Source organism: Tachysurus fulvidraco, chromosome 17 (assembly GCF_022655615.1).
Source record: "Tachysurus fulvidraco isolate hzauxx_2018 chromosome 17, HZAU_PFXX_2.0, whole genome shotgun sequence".
Classification (NCBI taxonomy): Eukaryota; Metazoa; Chordata; class Actinopteri; order Siluriformes; family Bagridae; genus Tachysurus; species Tachysurus fulvidraco.
In genome coordinates this window covers 8,767,676-8,785,031 of record NC_062534.1, presented here as the reverse complement: position 1 = coordinate 8,785,031, position 17,356 = coordinate 8,767,676, and the positions used below count along the sequence as shown (strand labels likewise).

The window sequence follows — 17,356 nt, the reverse complement described above, 5'->3', positions numbered from 1 at the left end:
ATATATAAAATAACATAATAATAAAACATAGAAATAAAGGTAAGTAACAATCAAGTTTTTCTCCCAAAACATCTTTCCAATAGAAATATTGGTACCAACTGCTTTTGGAAAAATTATTCTTTTTGCCTGGTGTCTTGCTTCAGTCCCCAGATTCCCCTACAATGTGAACAGACTAAACGACTCAAACAAAACATCATGAAATGTGTGAAAAGAAACCTGTAATGCTAAGACTGGGGTTGATGTAGAATGGAAATATAATAACTTTATAACATTACAGTACGTGTCTGGTACAAAGAAAACAAGCTACAGGGTATAGTGACAGGGTAAAGGTGACATAATGGATAAACAAAAATCTGGACATTTTTTTCCTGAATGACATCAGCATGTGCAGAAAACACAAGGAACCAGTAAGCTATTGTGTATGTTTCTAAATGTCCTTTAAAGAAAATGTTCTGATCTGTATCATGTTTACATTCTTCTGATAAAGTTTCATGAGGCAGGGAAACATCACAACTTCTTAGACAGAAACAGAACTCACCGATAAACAGACGCAGTCGTACGTATTAAAATAAACTATTTCCTTATTATTAAGAATTATTTTTCGAGACTGACATTTTTAACCTGACATTTTTAGTTCTGAGTTGTTGTACAGTATGTACAGTAGCTCTGTGTCTTTATTTAGCACCAGGGTCCTGGTGTGATAATGTTTCATTTCACAATGTACTGCATCAGAAATATGTTGTTAAAATGAAAATAAAAGCTTCTTGACTTGGCTTGATTTGACTCTAATAGATATATTGTACATGCTGTGCATACTGTATTGTAAAGGCAAATGTAAGTTGCTGAGCAATATATGGAGATATCATTTGGGATATTTTTAGTTAAGGGATTTTCAGAAAACTAGTTTCAGGTTTTAAAATTAAAAGCAGTGATTACTTTTGCTTTTTTTTTGTAACTTAATTTGCAAATTATATTGCCCTTTACCTCGGTTCAATACTATGTGATATTCTGTGTAGATAAAAAAAGAAAATAAATACAATACAATAAAATGATGCTGCTGTTAAGCTCCAGCTGTGACTGAATATGAATAAGGAACTAGACTTTGATGCGGAACTACAGGATGAGCACCCGTGATCCTTCCTCGGAAGAATGTTTCAATATGTTGATCTAGTTAAAGACTCATAAAATTAAGCATCCACTTTGCCTCCCTAAAGCACCATCAATTATGAAAAGGTATGTTTAGGTAATGAGATAAAGTTCTGTTAATGAAGATAATTAATTAACATTAACTAGCTGTATTACAATTGGAAATACCAGGTTAGACGAGATTCAATACCTAATCTAATAGTCATTCAGTCAGATTATAATTATAAAGTAATTGTAAAGGAACATTTTTTTCTGATTAATGTATGGTGTCAGTCAGTCACGCATGTTGCGCATGACAAGCCCAAGTGCATCTTGTTTGTTTTAATTCTTGATTACTTATAAAATAAGAGATTTCTTTACTGTCACTTGATTGAACTGTTGGCTGGTTAACCATGGTTGTTGTGTAACCATGTATGGTTATTGGTTAATATGCTATAAATTGTTTTGTTGTTTAAAGCCAAATGTTCAGCTACACAATGCTTGTTTTCCAGTTTATTCAGTTTATTAAAATCCAAAAATGCTTACAGGGCAATCAGGTAATTATGCATAATCCTATGGAATAAAATTGGCAAAAATTAATTAAATCTGAATTAAATCAATTAAAATTGGAAATCAAATGGCATTGTGTCAGTACCAAATGAGAAATACCAAAAATCATTCTAAAAAACAGAGATTTCAGTTTTGCCACATACCATTTAAATGTATACATGTATAAATATAGGGTTAGAATTAAATCTACAAAATGAACACATATATTTAAAATAATAACTCCACAGTTGTGCCTTCCATTTAGTGTTCGGGACATAGACATATTTGTTTAGTCTAGTATTTTATGAATTATCATAGTTAAAGGAGCAGATCTGGAGGGTTCATATTCATAGAGTATTTGGTAAACTGGGATGTCTGGATGCTGTTGGGTTATCACCCTCGCAAATCCTGACGTTCTACCCCTGGATGGAGTCTTGTCGCCCAGTGGTCGAGGAGACTGTAAGGAGACTGTCATGCCTTATTTGATCCATTGTTGCATCAGTCATCCGGATGTTCTGGTCTTTATCAGCAATCATTTGAAGACTTTGGCAGGAAGGAATTAGTGTTGAGTCCATGGTGAACGTCCAGGGTTTGCGTTTACCCATTAGTTTCTCAGGAGCTCTAGGTTGCACTACTATAAATTGTTGTAGAAATTACATTATTTACTGTTCAATGTTACCCAAATGAGAATGAGTTCGGGGATATCATCTCATGGAGTTGTTTGAATTTGGAAGTGTGTTGAAGCCAGAGAACTTGAAGAAAACCCACATGTAGATGAGCCAAGTAAATGAGCATTGTCATACCAGGTGGATAGTAGACACCAGGCTCAAACCTGGGCCTCTTGAACACAACCCACAGTACCAACTCACAATTTGGAATCATTTACTTTATTCATTTGAATTGTAACTTCAATCATTTCCTTTATTCATTTCAGGTGTAAAAAAATATTTTAGGCATGCCTCATATTTGACAATATCTTTCAAACATCAAAGATTTTTCATTAAAAATATAAAATACTCTGAAAATAAAAAAAGCATTTATAATCATTATGTGGTCATAATAGGTTCATGGGTTTAAGAGAGTGCTTCATAAGAAACATTCAGAATTGAGCTTAAATAAACTATTACTTGCATAATGTAAGGTAAGTAATCTTTTCTATTTAAAGTATTGATTAATTTACCCGTAAATATGAATTTCAGAATCTATATAGTATATTATTATAATTTCACCCATATTGAAACATAATACAAATAATGTACTAAAACATTTCAAAGTATTATCATAATAATGAGATACTAATGTAATAGTACTATTGTAATATAATTGTAGTAATGCAATAATGATATAGGGACACTATGTTTGTCTTTGTTTTCGCCTACAATATATTTGCATGTTAGCAGGAGCATACATAAATATTTTATTAGTACAATGTGCATTACAGATAAATAAATACAAAAAAAATGCCAGATAACTCATACTGAAGTCTTATAAATGCACTCAGGGCTGTGTTGGATTTGTGTTTGGTGACAATGCAATGCTCTTATGTGCCAAGACATTTTATAAACTATTGCATTTCTAATAACATTATCTGCTATACAACCATAGAAGATACAGCACTGTAATACAATTTAAAGTATATTTTGTTAATGCTGTATCAGACTATTAATTTTAATAGTATTAAACAGTATATAAATATTAACCTATACTGTTAATAGTCATTTTACATTTTGGTACCGGTTTCTATAATTGTATGAAATGTGATATTCACAGGTTTCTAATTTACATGTTTAAATATGTCAACACACAGGGTCCAATTTTATTCATCTTCGTCATCCATATTGCCGTGTTGACTGAGATCTGCTGAACTCAAAATGTCTGCAGGAATCGGCTGACTTGAACCCGAATCCGTTTCAGAAACAGCGTCATCTCTCTCAAAGCCATCATTCATGTAGCCATGCTGATGTCTTTTCTGAATTTCTTCGAATAGCTGCAGGACCTTGAAAACATCACAGAATGTTAATTTGCCTTTAACTGAAGTAAGTATGTATTAAAATGTTTGTTCAGGTATGAATAAGTGTTACCTTAGACTTAGGAATGAGGCCAACTCTAAAAAAGCCAATTTGGCCACTCTCAATCTTGGTGCAGTCCACGACAGTGGAGGCAATATTCTCTGGTGAAGGCCCATCACATAACACACCATCAACCTAATCACAGAAATAACATTCCTTGTTTGTATACTTTAGACATTCCACATAATTAAATTCATGAAGTCTCATTTGTCTCTGCAAGACTAGGATGTACCTTGTCGCCTAACTTAGCATACACCTGGTTATGGTGGGTTGTGTCTGCTTCACCTGTTGGATTTGCTGATGTAACCGCTATAGGACCCACCTACAGTGAAAATGGGAGAAGTTTATTATATTTTAGACATCATGTAAACTAGGTCAGGCAATGAACTTCAAATAGAGGTTTAAGAGAAGTTAAAGATGAAGATAATTAGAAAAATTGAGATAAAAAATTTATTAGAAAATAAATTGACATACCATGCTAATTAGGTGGTTAACAACAGTGCAGTCTGGGTTTCTGATGGCTATGCTCTGTGATGTGCCAATATATTTTGATGACTCATTTAAACCAAAGAATTCCATCCATGGGGCTAAAGAACAGGGAAACATTACATGTTATATCATGTGTTATAATGTACAAAAGGTATTGTGTTAGAGTATGTCGATGATTTTATAGTAACGATGGATCAAAGGTAACCAACCTCTAGGAATGACCAGGCTGATTGATGATGGCCAAGCCACCTCCATGAAGTCCCAGAGAAGGGGACTGATCTGTTTTTTGACTGGTTCCAACTGTTTCATAGAAGAGAGCCATAATGACATTGGACGCTCTTGTGCCTGTTTCTTCACCCTACATTTACAAATCAGATTAAAGGTTAGAAAAAAATCTAAAAGTTGAATAAAGCTGTTTTTTCCCTTATTTATTAAATTATTACAGATGAACATAATTCATATAAGCATTATTTGTATAATGTAAATATGGAATAAGACACTATTGGGTGACATGTTTTATGAAAATAATTACAAACTGTGGTGTGATGTGGCCTGGAATGAAGTGCCATTATTGTTACCATCTAGAAATTTAATATTTTCAGATAACAGCAAGTACCGGTGTGTTTTATTACTCTCATTATGATTAAATTTATCATGTTATTTATGAATGTATATTTAAGGTTCTGGAATGTCCAAAACAACAAATTTCTATAACTATTAAGTGGTGTTATGAGAACAAACTTAAACATAATCTGAATTAAAGGTAAATCAATACCTTCTAACCAATCAGATTAGAGAATTCAATAATACCCTGGTATAAAGATTGCAATAATAAATTAGGAACTTACTTATAAGCTTTCTCAACTGCATCTGGTCGATTACAAGCTGCCACAAGCACATAGACGGTGTCGGTGGGCACTCCGCATATTCCTCCGTTCTTCATGATGTCTATAAATAATTAAAAATAAATAAAATGCCATTACAAAGAACTCTACGTACAATGTGCCCTGTTTTAATAAAAAATAAATAAATAAGCATCTCACCTGCAATCTGCTTCACCATTGAGACCTTCCTAGATGAAAGGTGTGGACAGCTATCCCTGCCTCCACCAAATCCTTTAAACTTGATCAAAGGAACACCCAAGGGAAGTTGCAGACTCTCAAAGGTGCAGTTCAGTATATTGGCCAAGAAAAAGTAGAAGCTAACCAGACCAAAGATAATGGTCACTCCAATGTCATAGCCATAGGGCAGAATTCCTAATACATCTAACAGGAAACTAATGAGAATGAGCTCAAAGGTAACTGCATAGACAAACCATGCTATATTCAAAAACAGGGCTCCAACAGCCACAAGTACATTAAAAACCATGAAGCTAATTATTCCTACTGCTAAGTGGAACCCCCGGACATCACCATAGAGACCACCAAAGCGTGTTAAGCCCCATATTGTCCACATCATCCCATAGAATATGAACACAGTACTTTCTAGGGTCTTACCTCTAGCAAAAGCAATTGAGCCACAAAGCAACTGCAGGATACCACCTGAAACCACAGCCCAGGGCAAAATCAGAACTGCCAAGGGGTCCTGATTAGCCACACTAGCAGTGATAGCAAAAGCTGCCAGCACACTACAACCATGACCCAACACCTCAGGATCTGCATATTTTGAATAACCCAAATAGGGAGCATGCATGTCTTTGTCCTGAGCCCGTAGTTTTAATATACTGCTGCGAGACAGAAGATTCTTGAAAACACCTTGACCTGTGAGTATCTTCTTTTGAAAAACCTCGTTATAAAGAGTTACCAGAAGCATAAGGGCAGATGCCACAAATATAGCTGCTTGCACACCTTGTGTGCCCCCTTGGAAAAAGCCTCTGGGCTGTGCAGCAATTGCTATAGAATAAGTCACAAAGAAGAGTAGGTACAGGCCATCAACTAAACTTCTGATACAGCTAAACACAGCAAGGACAAAAAAGAGCACTGCAAATACAGTGGGGAAAGGTACTGGGGAATAGGGTACTTGGTTTGTTAAGTCCTTCACTATCACACTATACCCTTCAGAAAACTTCAGTATAGCTGTGAAACCATAAAAGGTTGCTGCCAAGGTGTCCATGGCTCTGTAGGAGAGGAGAGACACACCTAGCTGGAAGACACCAGCTGTCCAAAGCCATGGGACATGGCCAGAGAAAAGAATAGGGACTACACCGAGCAGTGGACAAGCTATCACACTGGCTGACAACAAGTTCATTACCAAACCCACAGTAATTACGTTGTTATGTTCTTGACCCTGTGTTGACTGCTGACTGTTTTTATTCAGCAGACCGGTGCCTGCTAGGTTAATCTTACCATGTGAGATGTAGAAAAACAGACGCCCACTGCCAAAGTAGGCACAGACAAAACAGACCAAGAGGTAACAGGCAGCTGTGGCTGACAAGCCAAAGTTTACATTCACCAGTCCAGCGATTTCATGTGCACATGCCAAACATATGGTGAGGGAAATAAAGCAGAGGAAAACCTTCTTTTGCAGAACTGCTGTTAAACTAATGATAAGTAATGCCAAAGTAAAAGCAGCAAGCCCTGGAACCATGGAATTTTTTAGCGCATTTTCTCCACTGATTATACCTTCCCCTGAAAGTATATATATAAGCCCTGAGCCACACCAAAGAGCTGACACGGTCAGACAAATTGTGGTATACAGCTCACTATGGGACAAGCTCGAACACAATCCTAAAACAAGACAGGAAAAGTAAGGTTTAGAACTCAGAAAGGCAGATAAGGTATAAAAGTATATCTTGGTGACCAAAATCATAGCTGAACAGTACCTTATTACAGAAGCATTTTCCAAAATGTTTATTATTGGCTATTAAATTCTATACTGCATTTTTTTAAAAATAGAAATCATATTATACTATTCATTAAAACAATAAATGAAATAAACCTTCAGTGCAGTGAAGAGAAATAAATATTTTACTTTGATAAATATTAAAATACTAGACTTTGGTTTAGATAATTATGCATAACCTTATTTGTATAAATAAAAATTACAATGCAAAATAATATTGTAATATCTGCAATCATCATGATTTTAAAGAATACAACTAAAAATCTGTATTGCATAGGTAAGTGAACAAGAATTCAGTTTCACATTATTTGGACTTTTAATAGAGGTTAATATCAAACTTTACCAGCAATCATCCCCCTTAAGCAATCAAAATGAAGGGATTTTTTTTTTGATAGAACATTAACTAAAAACATCAGAATGTAGGATGCAGATAAATTATACACAATATTACAGATTTACAAATTACATTATGTACTAAACTGCAAGTTATTCAATGAAGTTCTCAATTTTATTGAAAAAAACAAAAAAACAAAAAAAACTTTATTTTAAAGTTCTCAGCTTCATACCTGCGTATGCCACCAGAGCAGCGATAATGATCAGCTCAATCCCCAGTGCTGTAGCAGGAATGAGAGCCTTATCAGGAGTGCTGGCATAGTAGTTTACCAGAAGCAGCAAAGAGCCTTGATTAAAAACAAAAATACATTTGATTTCTAGTTGTTAATTTTCATGTATTACTGTATTCACTCAACAATTACAAATCAGCAATTAAGGAAAACTTTTGAGAAAGGGGGGGTGGGAGAGAGAGAGGGTGTGGTGAAGAAAGGGGGAGAGGGAGCGTGGTGAACAAAGGGGGGTGAGGGGGTTAGGAGAGAGGTTGGGTGAGAGTGGGTGTGGTGAGAGAGGGGGGTGAGAGAGAGAGAAAGAGAGAGAGAAAGTGAGAGAGAGAGAGAGAGAGAGAGAGAGAGAGAGAGAGAGAGAGAGAGAGAGAAGTGAGAGAGAGAGAGAGAGAAGTGAGAGAGACAGAGAGAGACAGAGAGAGAGAGAAGTGAGAGAGACAGAGAGACAGAGAGAGAGAGAGAGAGAGAGAGAGAGAGAGAGAAAGTTCTATGTTATATATATATATTAAAAAATAAATAAAATCTATTTACACACACACACACACACACACACACACACACACACACACACACACACACACACACACACAATATATATATATATATGTTTAGGAATTGTGCCCTCTACTGGCAAAATGTAATTAGAAAAAAAAGCAGGTATTTTAATTTACAACATTTACAGTCTGAAACAAACTTTACAGCACCCAAGTTTCCTTCGAAGCAAATTCTTATGAGTTATTTCTCATTTGGGGAAATAAACTGAATAAACTAAAAAGCTCCTAAAATCATCATAAAACCAAATGTTTTTATATTAAACCACAAAACACTGCTTCTAAATAAGTTAGGTTAAAAAATGTGCAACATACCAGCAGATATACCCAAAATGCCGATGGAGTAATGTAGTGATTCGGAGTCGGACGGAGATTCTGCCATCATTACAGGTACTGTTCATCACTGCGCGCTCCGCAACTTATAAACGCTTCGGGCGGTGACGTCAGATCACGTCATGACCCCCAAATCCCCCGAGTTAATAGTGATGATAAAAAATGCTAATAAATCGAGGAGCGTTGATTCGAAATGTTAGGAGGATAGATTCCGGGACATGCAGTAAAAACGAATAAATGAATAAAAGAACGAATGAGTGACACACACACACCCATATATATATATATATATATATATATATATATATATATATATATATATATATATATATATATATATATATATATATATATCCCATTTTCTTTGTTTATTTAATTAAGCAAAACAACAACACCAATAGAACGTTATATTACAATAGTATGTGGTATTATCTAATGTTACAGTTAACACAGTGAAAAAACAAAGACGTTTATTAACGCTCGTATGGGGTCTGATTCAGTAAACACAACTTTACACTAACAAAGAGAGTACTGAAGGATTTGACTCAGCATTACTTCACTGTGTAAACTTGCTTTTTCTTCTTCCTGCTTCACCCACACAGAGCTCCAAAGGGGCGTCGCATCACAGATGTAAATCATGGAGTGGGCGTGGCCAAACCCCAGTATATATAACTGTTGTTCTTGTCTAGTCATCGTAGTTACTGAGATATCTGAGGCGTGAACGCAGCTAGAATTTCATCTCCGTTTCACAAGGTGAGAGTCCTGTTTCAAGTAGCTGTAACAATGCAAATAATATAGATTTTTAAAGATTATGAAAACTAGATTAACCTGCTACCAATGCTATTTCTTTATTTTTCTTTTCTTTTTTTTCTTGAATGTCTGGTATAAGGCTCCAGAAATCCTACAGGTAATAATCTGTAGCTTTGTGTTCATGTACAGCTTGTTTGTACTTCTCTCTACTGTGCCTTTTTTGTGTACATTACCTACCTGGATACTGAGGTGATTAAAGTTTACCTGGGAATCTCCCCAAAGGCTTCCAGAGCTACATTAATATTTAATGTAGTGCTGTGTCATTTGACACCTGCTGTTCACCTTTATCACTCATCTCTTGAATGATGCTAGCAACAAGTAGCCCTAATTTCCACATTCTATGTGTTTCTCAGGTGCAATGGCAAAGCGTGTAGCAGTGATCCTTGCTGGTTGTGGAGTCTATGATGGAACTGAGATCCATGAGGCTTCTGCCATACTTGTACATCTTAGCCGGGCTGGTGCCAAGGTAAAGCAGGCTCCACACCTAAACAATGTATTGATTTCCAAATGTATAGTATGCCTACCAATTCTTGGTTAGTTACTTAGGTGTCCTTTACCTGTATGTTTAGGTTCAGATGTTCGCTCCAAATGCTGAGATGATGCATGTTGTGAACCACTGTGAAGGAAAACCAGTGGCAGAAAAGCGCAACGTGATGGAGGAAAGTGCCCGCATTGCTCGAGGAGACATCACTGACCTTGCCAAGCTAGATGTTGCTAATCATGATGCTGTCATAATTCCTGGTCAGTTCATTAGCCTAGAGAGCGTATGTCACATTAAACAATTTAGTAGTATTACTGGAAACCCTATGTATAAAGGGAAAATCTGTTCATGAAGTTGCCTTTGACTGTTTTGTTTAGGAGGCTTTGGGGCAGCTAAGAATCTCAGTGACTGGGCCACCAAGGGCAAAGATTTCTCAGTGAAGCCCCTGGTCGAGAAGGTTATCAAGAGCTTCAACCAGGCAGGAAAACCTCTCGGCATGTGCTGTATTTCTCCAGTACTTGCAGCAAAGGTTATTCCTGGCTGTGAACTTACTGTTGGCCACGATACAGAGTGTGAAACGTAAGCACGATTTACATTTACCTTCCAGTTTAGAAGACAAAAACCTGCAGTACTGATCTCTCTTTACCTTTGCAGATGGCCACATGCTGGAACAGCTAAGACATTGGTGGAGCTGGGCTCAAAGCATGTTAATAAAAATGTTGGAGAAGTGCATGTTGATAAGAAGCATAAACTAGTAACTACTTCTGCCTTTATGTGCAATGCCCCATTACATGAGGTTTTTGATGGACTAGGTGTTATGGTAACAGAGGTTCTTAAACTTGCCTGATTTGGTAATTCAAAAATCTGTGAAGACTATAAATTTGGTGTGATTCTTTCAGTTTGGAAAAACTGAAGGTAAAATATTTTGTGATAACCATATCAAAGTCTGAGATTATCATTGTCCTTTTCATCTTATTGGAGATCATATATTTGAGCCTAGATTGATTCTTTAGTAAGTCAATGTAAGAAACATGTAGGACAATATAATAAAATTTGTCAAGCCATAAGTACTGTACTGAAGAAAAAATAAAGCATGATTTTAAAATCTTAATTAGTCACAAGCAACTGTCTTGTAAAAGGTACCGTTATTAGACAAAATAAACAGCTGATGCAACTAAGTAGCATAAATTCCTCTGTCCTAAAGTCTCTGTTGTAAAATCTACTGATTGCAAAGCACTGATGTTCAATAATTAAAGACTCATAATTATACAGTACATAGTTCCTTGTTTAAAAACAGTGTCCCTTATAAATCTCTGTAAATAAGCTGTCACTATAGAAATAATTACTATTAGAATAAATACATTAATATAAACAAATCATTTGTATTGCAGAGGTCACTGAACCATCAGAGCTATTGCTACTGAATATTAAAGTCACTAGAGTTGTCAATACATTCTGATTAAATGACATTCGTAAATTTAACACTCATTTAAATTTAAATGACTGATCTGTAACCATCCTAAACCGATTAGCTTTGCCAAGTTGCAAACTAGATGCATTATTACAAATATAATTTTCACAGTAAATCCATGAATCACTAACTTTTTCTTGCACTAATTTCGGGCCAAACTAAAATGTTCATCTATTTAATCGTTATCTGGTTTGCTGTTTATTGGGACTTATTTGCCTTGCAATCATGTGTGTATGCTAAACACAGTGTTCATTTACACAAGGATCAAACAAAACTGCCAAAACTGCCAGTAATCATCCTTGTACTATACAGAACCATGAGGTTTTTCCACACCAACCCTGGTGAACCATGAGGTTTTTCCACACCAACCCTGTTAAACTATGACCACATGGACCTAGCCTTATGCCCAGGGACATCATGCTGAAACAGGTTTGGGCCACATAGTTCGAGTGATGGTGAGCTATACATCTGCAATATGCAAATAATATATAATTGTGTATAATTATCTATAGAAATAGACAATTATCTACCTAATTAATCTGAATAATTTTGTGCTTCAAATGTTCCCACATTTCTTCCATCATTTTGGGGAAAATTCACAAATGATCAGAATATAATTTTTCATCATATCAATATCATATTTATTGGAAAGTGTGTTGACACACACAAGGAATTTGGTTCCAGCAGTTTGTGACTTTCCCAATCAGAGGCTTGGCCCACCCTGGCCCCACACCACATAACAGCCAATCACAAAATTGGTGCGATATTCAATTCAGCTCGAGATACGTTATTTTCAAATTTCTGCTCAAATTCCTTTTTCCCCTCCTAGACAGACAGACAGACTTAGCTCATTCATTCACATTCACGCAACCTTTGAGGTAAACGGACATGCTTATAAAGCAATAAACGACAGTCACAGTAACTTTATTAGAACTTTTAGTGAACTTGAGCCAAAATCCAACAAATTTCTTGACATCCATTTGCTTGAACCTCTCTGTAGTCTTGCAGGGGTTGCAAAAACTGAACTCCAGAATGAAATTCTTGTTGTCAGACCAATGCTGTCCAAAAAACGTCCATCTGATGCTGAATGTTTTGCTGTTTGCAATCTCTTGCAGGAATACAAAGATGCATTTGCAGGTCTTCATAAATTGTATGTATCTGCTATGGTCATGGGTGTCTCTACTGCTTCATGTGAGAGCTCATTCTCTACTTTGGCAAGAATTTTGACACCATTCCGCCGAACAATGCTTCATGAGAGAAAAAAATAACCTTGTGCTTTTAGCTCATGAAAAAGCAATAACACATGAACTGGACATGGATGAGTTTGTAACAGAATTCTCTAAAATGAGTAGAAAGCTAATGCTGTAAATATTATAGTGATAGAAGTAGATCTTTTTCAAGACCTGCCATGTTTTCCTCAAATCTACAAGTCACTAAACTGATTCAAGATCTATTGTGTGGTTAAAAAAAATCCTAAATATAGGCCTACATAAGATTGTAAATAAATATTATATATACACAATAACAATGGCCAAACATTTGTAATGTATTATACTATATTAACAGATGTGAGAATAGTTACTAAATAGTTCCAAAATATGTACAAAAAATATTAAAAATTAAGAAAACACAAACACAACAATAACAAACAACCCTAACAATTGTCTTAAATATATGGTATTAAAACTATAGACTATGAGAGATTGAAGCATTAAAGAACACACACACACACACACACACACACACACACACACACACACACACACACACACACACACACACCAATTTATTTTACAAATAGTAACTTAATAAAACAACATTTTTACATACAACAATTTTGTAACATAAATGCCGTCCTGCGGCGTACATTGAAGTTCAGGTTTTTGAACAGGCAGTTATATGGACAACTGTAGGCCCCCAATCAGGCAGTAACTTAGTTATTGGAGAGTGCTGTGAAAGTTAAAAGGTGAGTATTAATCTCTTAATATTTCTACAGATTTCAGTGTTTCTTTTAGAAAATGTATGTGTCCATTTATGATGTCCTGTGGTGTGACGGCTCTTATTGAAGAAAAAAAACTTAAAAAAAAAAAATCACATTATTAAGGTTAAAAACAATATTATTATTCGGTTAGCATTAGCCCCAAGGTCAGTCATGTATTGCAAGGGATTAAAATGGCCACAATGCTGTTAATGTCCTGTGGTGTGAGAGTCATGTCCCGCGGTGTGACATGCTTAATACAAATGTGTTGCTAGATCCTTAGCTGTTATTTTTACATTTTTAAATGCATGATGTATTTATATCCATGTTTATTGTTTATAGAACATCAATTACTTTGATATTTGTTTTCAAAGTGCATTATGATTTTTTTAGGAATGAGCAAAGAAAGGACAAGAAGGTACCGGGAGAGGTTAAGTCAGGATGAAGCCAGGCGTGAGGAGAGGGAGAGAAGAAGAAAGTAAATAAGTTGATACGGAAAAGGGAGTTAGTGAGGGAGTTTAAATCTAATAAAAAATGTTTCACATTAATATTCATGTAATACAACTTGCCTAGAGTACATGTAACAGTGGGTCATTTTATCAACAGAAGTCTCGAGTCTCGGGCCGGCCACGACTGAGGTGCACCGAACCCCCAACTGCTCCCCGGGCGCCACAGCACAAATGGCTGCCCACTGCTCCGGATGTGTGTTCACGGTGTGTGTGTGTTCACGGTGTGTGTGTGTTCACTGCTGTGTGTGTGCACTTTGGATGGGTCAAATGCAGAGACCCGAATTCTGAGTATGGTTCACCAAACTTAGCCGTATGTCACGTCACTTTAAATGATGGTGCCAGTAGTCTAGTCCATGGTTCTCCTGCTCATGATTCTCCAATTCCAAGTCCTCGAGCAGCAATTCTGTCAACATCTAGTCTTCCTGTTCAAAGGTTGCCATCTACTAAAGCACCCATAGCTCATTTACAGAGCAATAGTGGCCATGGGAAAACTCATCAAAACAAGTTACAAGCTAAAATGAGGTGGCTGCAAAAAGAAAACAAGAAGCTTCAAGCAGAGCTGGACCATATGAGAAAAGCCAACAGTAAGATGAGAGTTCAAAAGCATCGATGGAATAAAGTAAAGAAAGCTGCTCGTCAGCCCTCCGTCAGATTGTTCAAAAAGTGGCTGCTTCAAGATAACACAAGTCACAATGACACTTGACAGACAAATCCATGAGGTGAACTCTCCTCCTCCTTCAATGGATAGAGATCGTTTAAGGCAGCTGACCACCGTTGACCCTACAAGCTCATTGGAATGACCATCACACAATACTCCTTGGATCTTATGTCCAAGGCGGCTGTGAGACAATTAAAAGTGCTTCTGTTATGTCTTGATATCATTATCATCAGTTAGTGTCAAAACTATTTGCTTGCACAATGGTTTTGATTTTACAGGAAACAGTACAAGTTAGCAAGGAAATGTCTATGAGTTTTCATACTATGTATTAAAAGCGTTCATGTGAATTTGACTTTTATGTGTATTGTAATGTAATTTTATGTAGAAAATAATAATAATAAAAAACTATAAAAATCAGCTTACTTGATAACCATGTCATGATGTGTGCTGTCAGGTTCACCACTTGGGTTTGCAGATGTGATAGCCAAAGGTCCGGTGATGTCACACAGGTGGGCAGTGACCGTGTGATCAGGAACACGGATCATTATGCTGTCCTTGGTTCCTACACGATCATATGCAGCCCCCAATCCTTAAGGAAGAATAATTTTCGCCAAATTACCCATGAGTTATTATAAAGAATGATTACCCAGAAAAGTAATAGCATATGCCAATATTAAAGTCTCACCAAGTTTGAGAAGCCAATCTCCTTTTGGTACAATACAGCTGATGCCTCCTGGATAGACATTTCTCATAAACTCCCAAAGCAAAGGACTAAATGGTGGTTTGGTTGCAACAAGCTGCTCCAGATTAGAGATGCAGATACAGATGGGCTTCTCTGCAGGACGTTCCTGTAGTGTGTAGATTAAAGCATAATTAATTTTTCCTCATGTTCAGCAGATCATTTATAAATTAAGAGGCTCTTAGTACTTACTTTGATATTGTAGATGTTTTCTATCGCTCTTGGATTTTTGCAAGAAGCAGCCAGAGCATAGACAGTATCTGTTGGAATACCACATACACCATTGTTTTCCAGCAATTTGGCAATCTGATGGAGCCCACTGGTGCCACGAGAGGATGGAGTTGGACATGGAGCTGTAGCAGCAGCTTTTTTCTTATTAATATTATTCTAAAAAGAAAGAACAAGATGAAATAATCAACCACTTTACACATAATAACAAAACTGATGGAAGTTAGAAAATACCTTTATGAGTGCAGGTCCAACTGGTATTATGGTCTTGGAGAATATATAGTTAACAAGTGATGCCAGAGTCCCATATAAGCAAATTATGGCAAATATTGAAAGCATGGCAACTGAAAAAGAATATTATGGTAATTGGATGTTTAGTCATGGTTGGAAGTTTTTGGATATAAATGATGAGTTGTTTGCTTTGAAACAAACGTTACCTTCCAACTGGTATGGTAGTCTATCAAGAGTTGAGAGGAGAAGGCACACCACTATGACCTCCATGATAATGGTTAATGCCAGCAAAACAAGATTTCCATAAGCAGCTACAAATGATAAATATTATTAAATCAAAAGTTGCATACTAGGAATTCAAAACTTATTATGATTAAAATCAGTGCTAATACTGTACTTACCAACTAGTATAAGAAAAGCATTAATCACCAAGAATGCGATTGCTCCTGCTGCAATTCCATTTGCTGATGCTGTTGTAAACTGCAGCCGATGTCCTGTAAGGAGACAGTTCAATATTATGCTATTAATATAAGAATGATTTATCAAATGTATTTAATATTATAGATAAATCTTATCAAATCAATAGTGACTGAGTTTAAAAAGTTCAAGATTTACAAAAAACACATTAACATACCTGCAAATCTGAACCAGGTCCAGATGGCCCAAATAGCCAAGTAGAAGGATGGGATAACCGATCCAAATCTCTGCCCTCCTTGAACCTGTAATCGACTTACATAACCCTGGATGATGGTCCCTGGAATGAAGACCCAGGGTACTGTCAGGTCCAGAAAACTCTGTTGGGGCTGGCTGCTATGAATTGCTGAGAGAGCTGCCACCCCATTGGTGAGGTAAAAGAGAGCATCAGGCAGTTGGGTACCCTTTCCTTGGTGCTGCTCATTTTTTAACTTCCTTAGACAACTAAGGCCACTCTGCAGTCTATCAGTTGAGACAGGCTGGACTCCAACAGGAATTAGTGACTTCTCAGCAATGGTGTTAATGAGACGTGCAAAGGTACCATATAATGAGACAGCTGTGAAAATGGAGCAAGCCACCCCATAAAAGATGTAGTACCTATCAAGAGGAATCTGGGAGATTGTTGAGATTGTCAGCAAAACAAAGATGCCATTGTGGACCAACTCCAGTATGTCCATGTTCAGACTGGCGATGCAAAGGACTAGACCGGCTGCTAGAAAAAACCAGTTTCCCACCATAGCTTGCCTCGCTGTTGCTGCTTCACTTCTTCCAGTCAACACAGATATCACATACTCTTCCCAGGTCTTCACAAGCCAAAAGGTGCAGTGCAGACTAAATTTGGTGGCATGATAGCAATCTTGGCGCAAATAAGCATAGTAACTGGAGAGGAGTTGGGAAGCAGAGTTGATAGATATCTAATTATTTAATTATAATTATAATATATATTATAGATATAATTATTTACATTTCAAATCATTAAACTAGTACGTTAGGATTGACAGTGCTTAAGTCATAAATCTACTCAATTGCTTGGGTTAAACCAGAATTGCTCTATGGGTTAGGTGTGGATATACAAATAAATTCCAGGAGAACAAGACCTGCGAGGATGTTCTCCACTCCTAATGCTGGAATTCCAGTTCTGGCCCCATGGAAGTTCTGCAGAAGTACTAAGAATGCACTTATGCCATTGGACAAAAAGCCGAG

At 36.5% G+C, this 17,356-nt stretch overlaps 3 protein-coding genes across 3 annotated transcripts; 1 reads left to right on the top strand and 2 right to left on the bottom strand.

Annotated features, from left to right (window-relative positions):
• Window positions 1-3,077: 3,077 nt before the first annotated feature.
• Window positions 3,078-8,713, bottom strand: si:ch211-153b23.4 (uncharacterized protein LOC335392 homolog). The gene is made up of 9 exons (XM_027135157.2): window positions 8,557-8,713; window positions 7,640-7,753; window positions 5,276-6,958; window positions 5,081-5,180; window positions 4,442-4,590; window positions 4,218-4,330; window positions 3,976-4,065; window positions 3,756-3,878; window positions 3,078-3,670 (listed from the first exon to the last, which is right to left on the bottom strand). The coding sequence occupies exons 1-9, from the start codon at window positions 8,624-8,626 to the stop codon at window positions 3,491-3,493; spliced, it is 2,622 nt and encodes an 873-aa protein (XP_026990958.2). The 5' UTR covers window positions 8,627-8,713; the 3' UTR covers window positions 3,078-3,490.
• Window positions 8,714-9,174: 461 nt separating this feature from the next.
• Window positions 9,175-10,976, top strand: si:ch211-153b23.5 (uncharacterized protein LOC321177 homolog). Its single transcript, XM_047802697.1, has 5 exons — window positions 9,175-9,327; window positions 9,738-9,850; window positions 9,954-10,125; window positions 10,243-10,444; window positions 10,520-10,976. The coding sequence occupies exons 2-5, from the start codon at window positions 9,743-9,745 to the stop codon at window positions 10,710-10,712; spliced, it is 675 nt and encodes a 224-aa protein (XP_047658653.1). The 5' UTR covers window positions 9,175-9,327; window positions 9,738-9,742; the 3' UTR covers window positions 10,713-10,976.
• A 1,501-nt stretch (window positions 10,977-12,477) lies between these two features.
• Window positions 12,478-17,062, bottom strand: si:ch211-153b23.3. The gene is made up of 9 exons (XM_047802620.1): window positions 16,314-17,062; window positions 16,081-16,173; window positions 15,886-15,990; window positions 15,683-15,792; window positions 15,413-15,607; window positions 15,167-15,329; window positions 14,905-15,070; window positions 14,549-14,662; window positions 12,478-12,583 (listed from the first exon to the last, which is right to left on the bottom strand). Exons 1-9 carry the CDS (start codon window positions 16,888-16,890, stop codon window positions 12,478-12,480), a joined length of 1,629 nt encoding a protein of 542 aa, XP_047658576.1. The 5' UTR covers window positions 16,891-17,062.
• Between the last annotated feature and the right edge of the window lie 294 nt (window positions 17,063-17,356).

Coding starts and splice junctions, on each gene's coding strand:
- si:ch211-153b23.3 (XM_047802620.1), bottom strand. CDS start 16,890: ATGGTGGGAAACTGGTTTTTTCTAGCAGCCGGTCTAGTCCTTTGCATC. Junction 15,608..15,682: donor TTGGACCTGCACTCATAAAG/GTATTTTCTAAC, acceptor CTTTCTTTTTAG/AATAATATTAATAAGAAAAA. Junction 14,663..14,904: donor CATCATGACATGGTTATCAA/GTAAGCTGATTT, acceptor ATTGTCTCACAG/CCGCCTTGGACATAAGATCC.
- si:ch211-153b23.5 (XM_047802697.1), top strand. CDS start 9,743: ATGGCAAAGCGTGTAGCAGTGATCCTTGCTGGTTGTGGAGTCTATGAT. Junction 10,126..10,242: donor TGATGCTGTCATAATTCCTG/GTCAGTTCATTA, acceptor TGTTTTGTTTAG/GAGGCTTTGGGGCAGCTAAG. Junction 10,445..10,519: donor CACGATACAGAGTGTGAAAC/GTAAGCACGATT, acceptor TTACCTTTGCAG/ATGGCCACATGCTGGAACAG.
- si:ch211-153b23.4 (XM_027135157.2), bottom strand. CDS start 8,626: ATGATGGCAGAATCTCCGTCCGACTCCGAATCACTACATTACTCCATC. Junction 6,959..7,639: donor TGCTCTGGTGGCATACGCAG/GTATGAAGCTGA, acceptor GTCTTGTTTTAG/GATTGTGTTCGAGCTTGTCC. Junction 4,331..4,441: donor CAGCCTGGTCATTCCTAGAG/GTTGGTTACCTT, acceptor CCTGTTCTTTAG/CCCCATGGATGGAATTCTTT.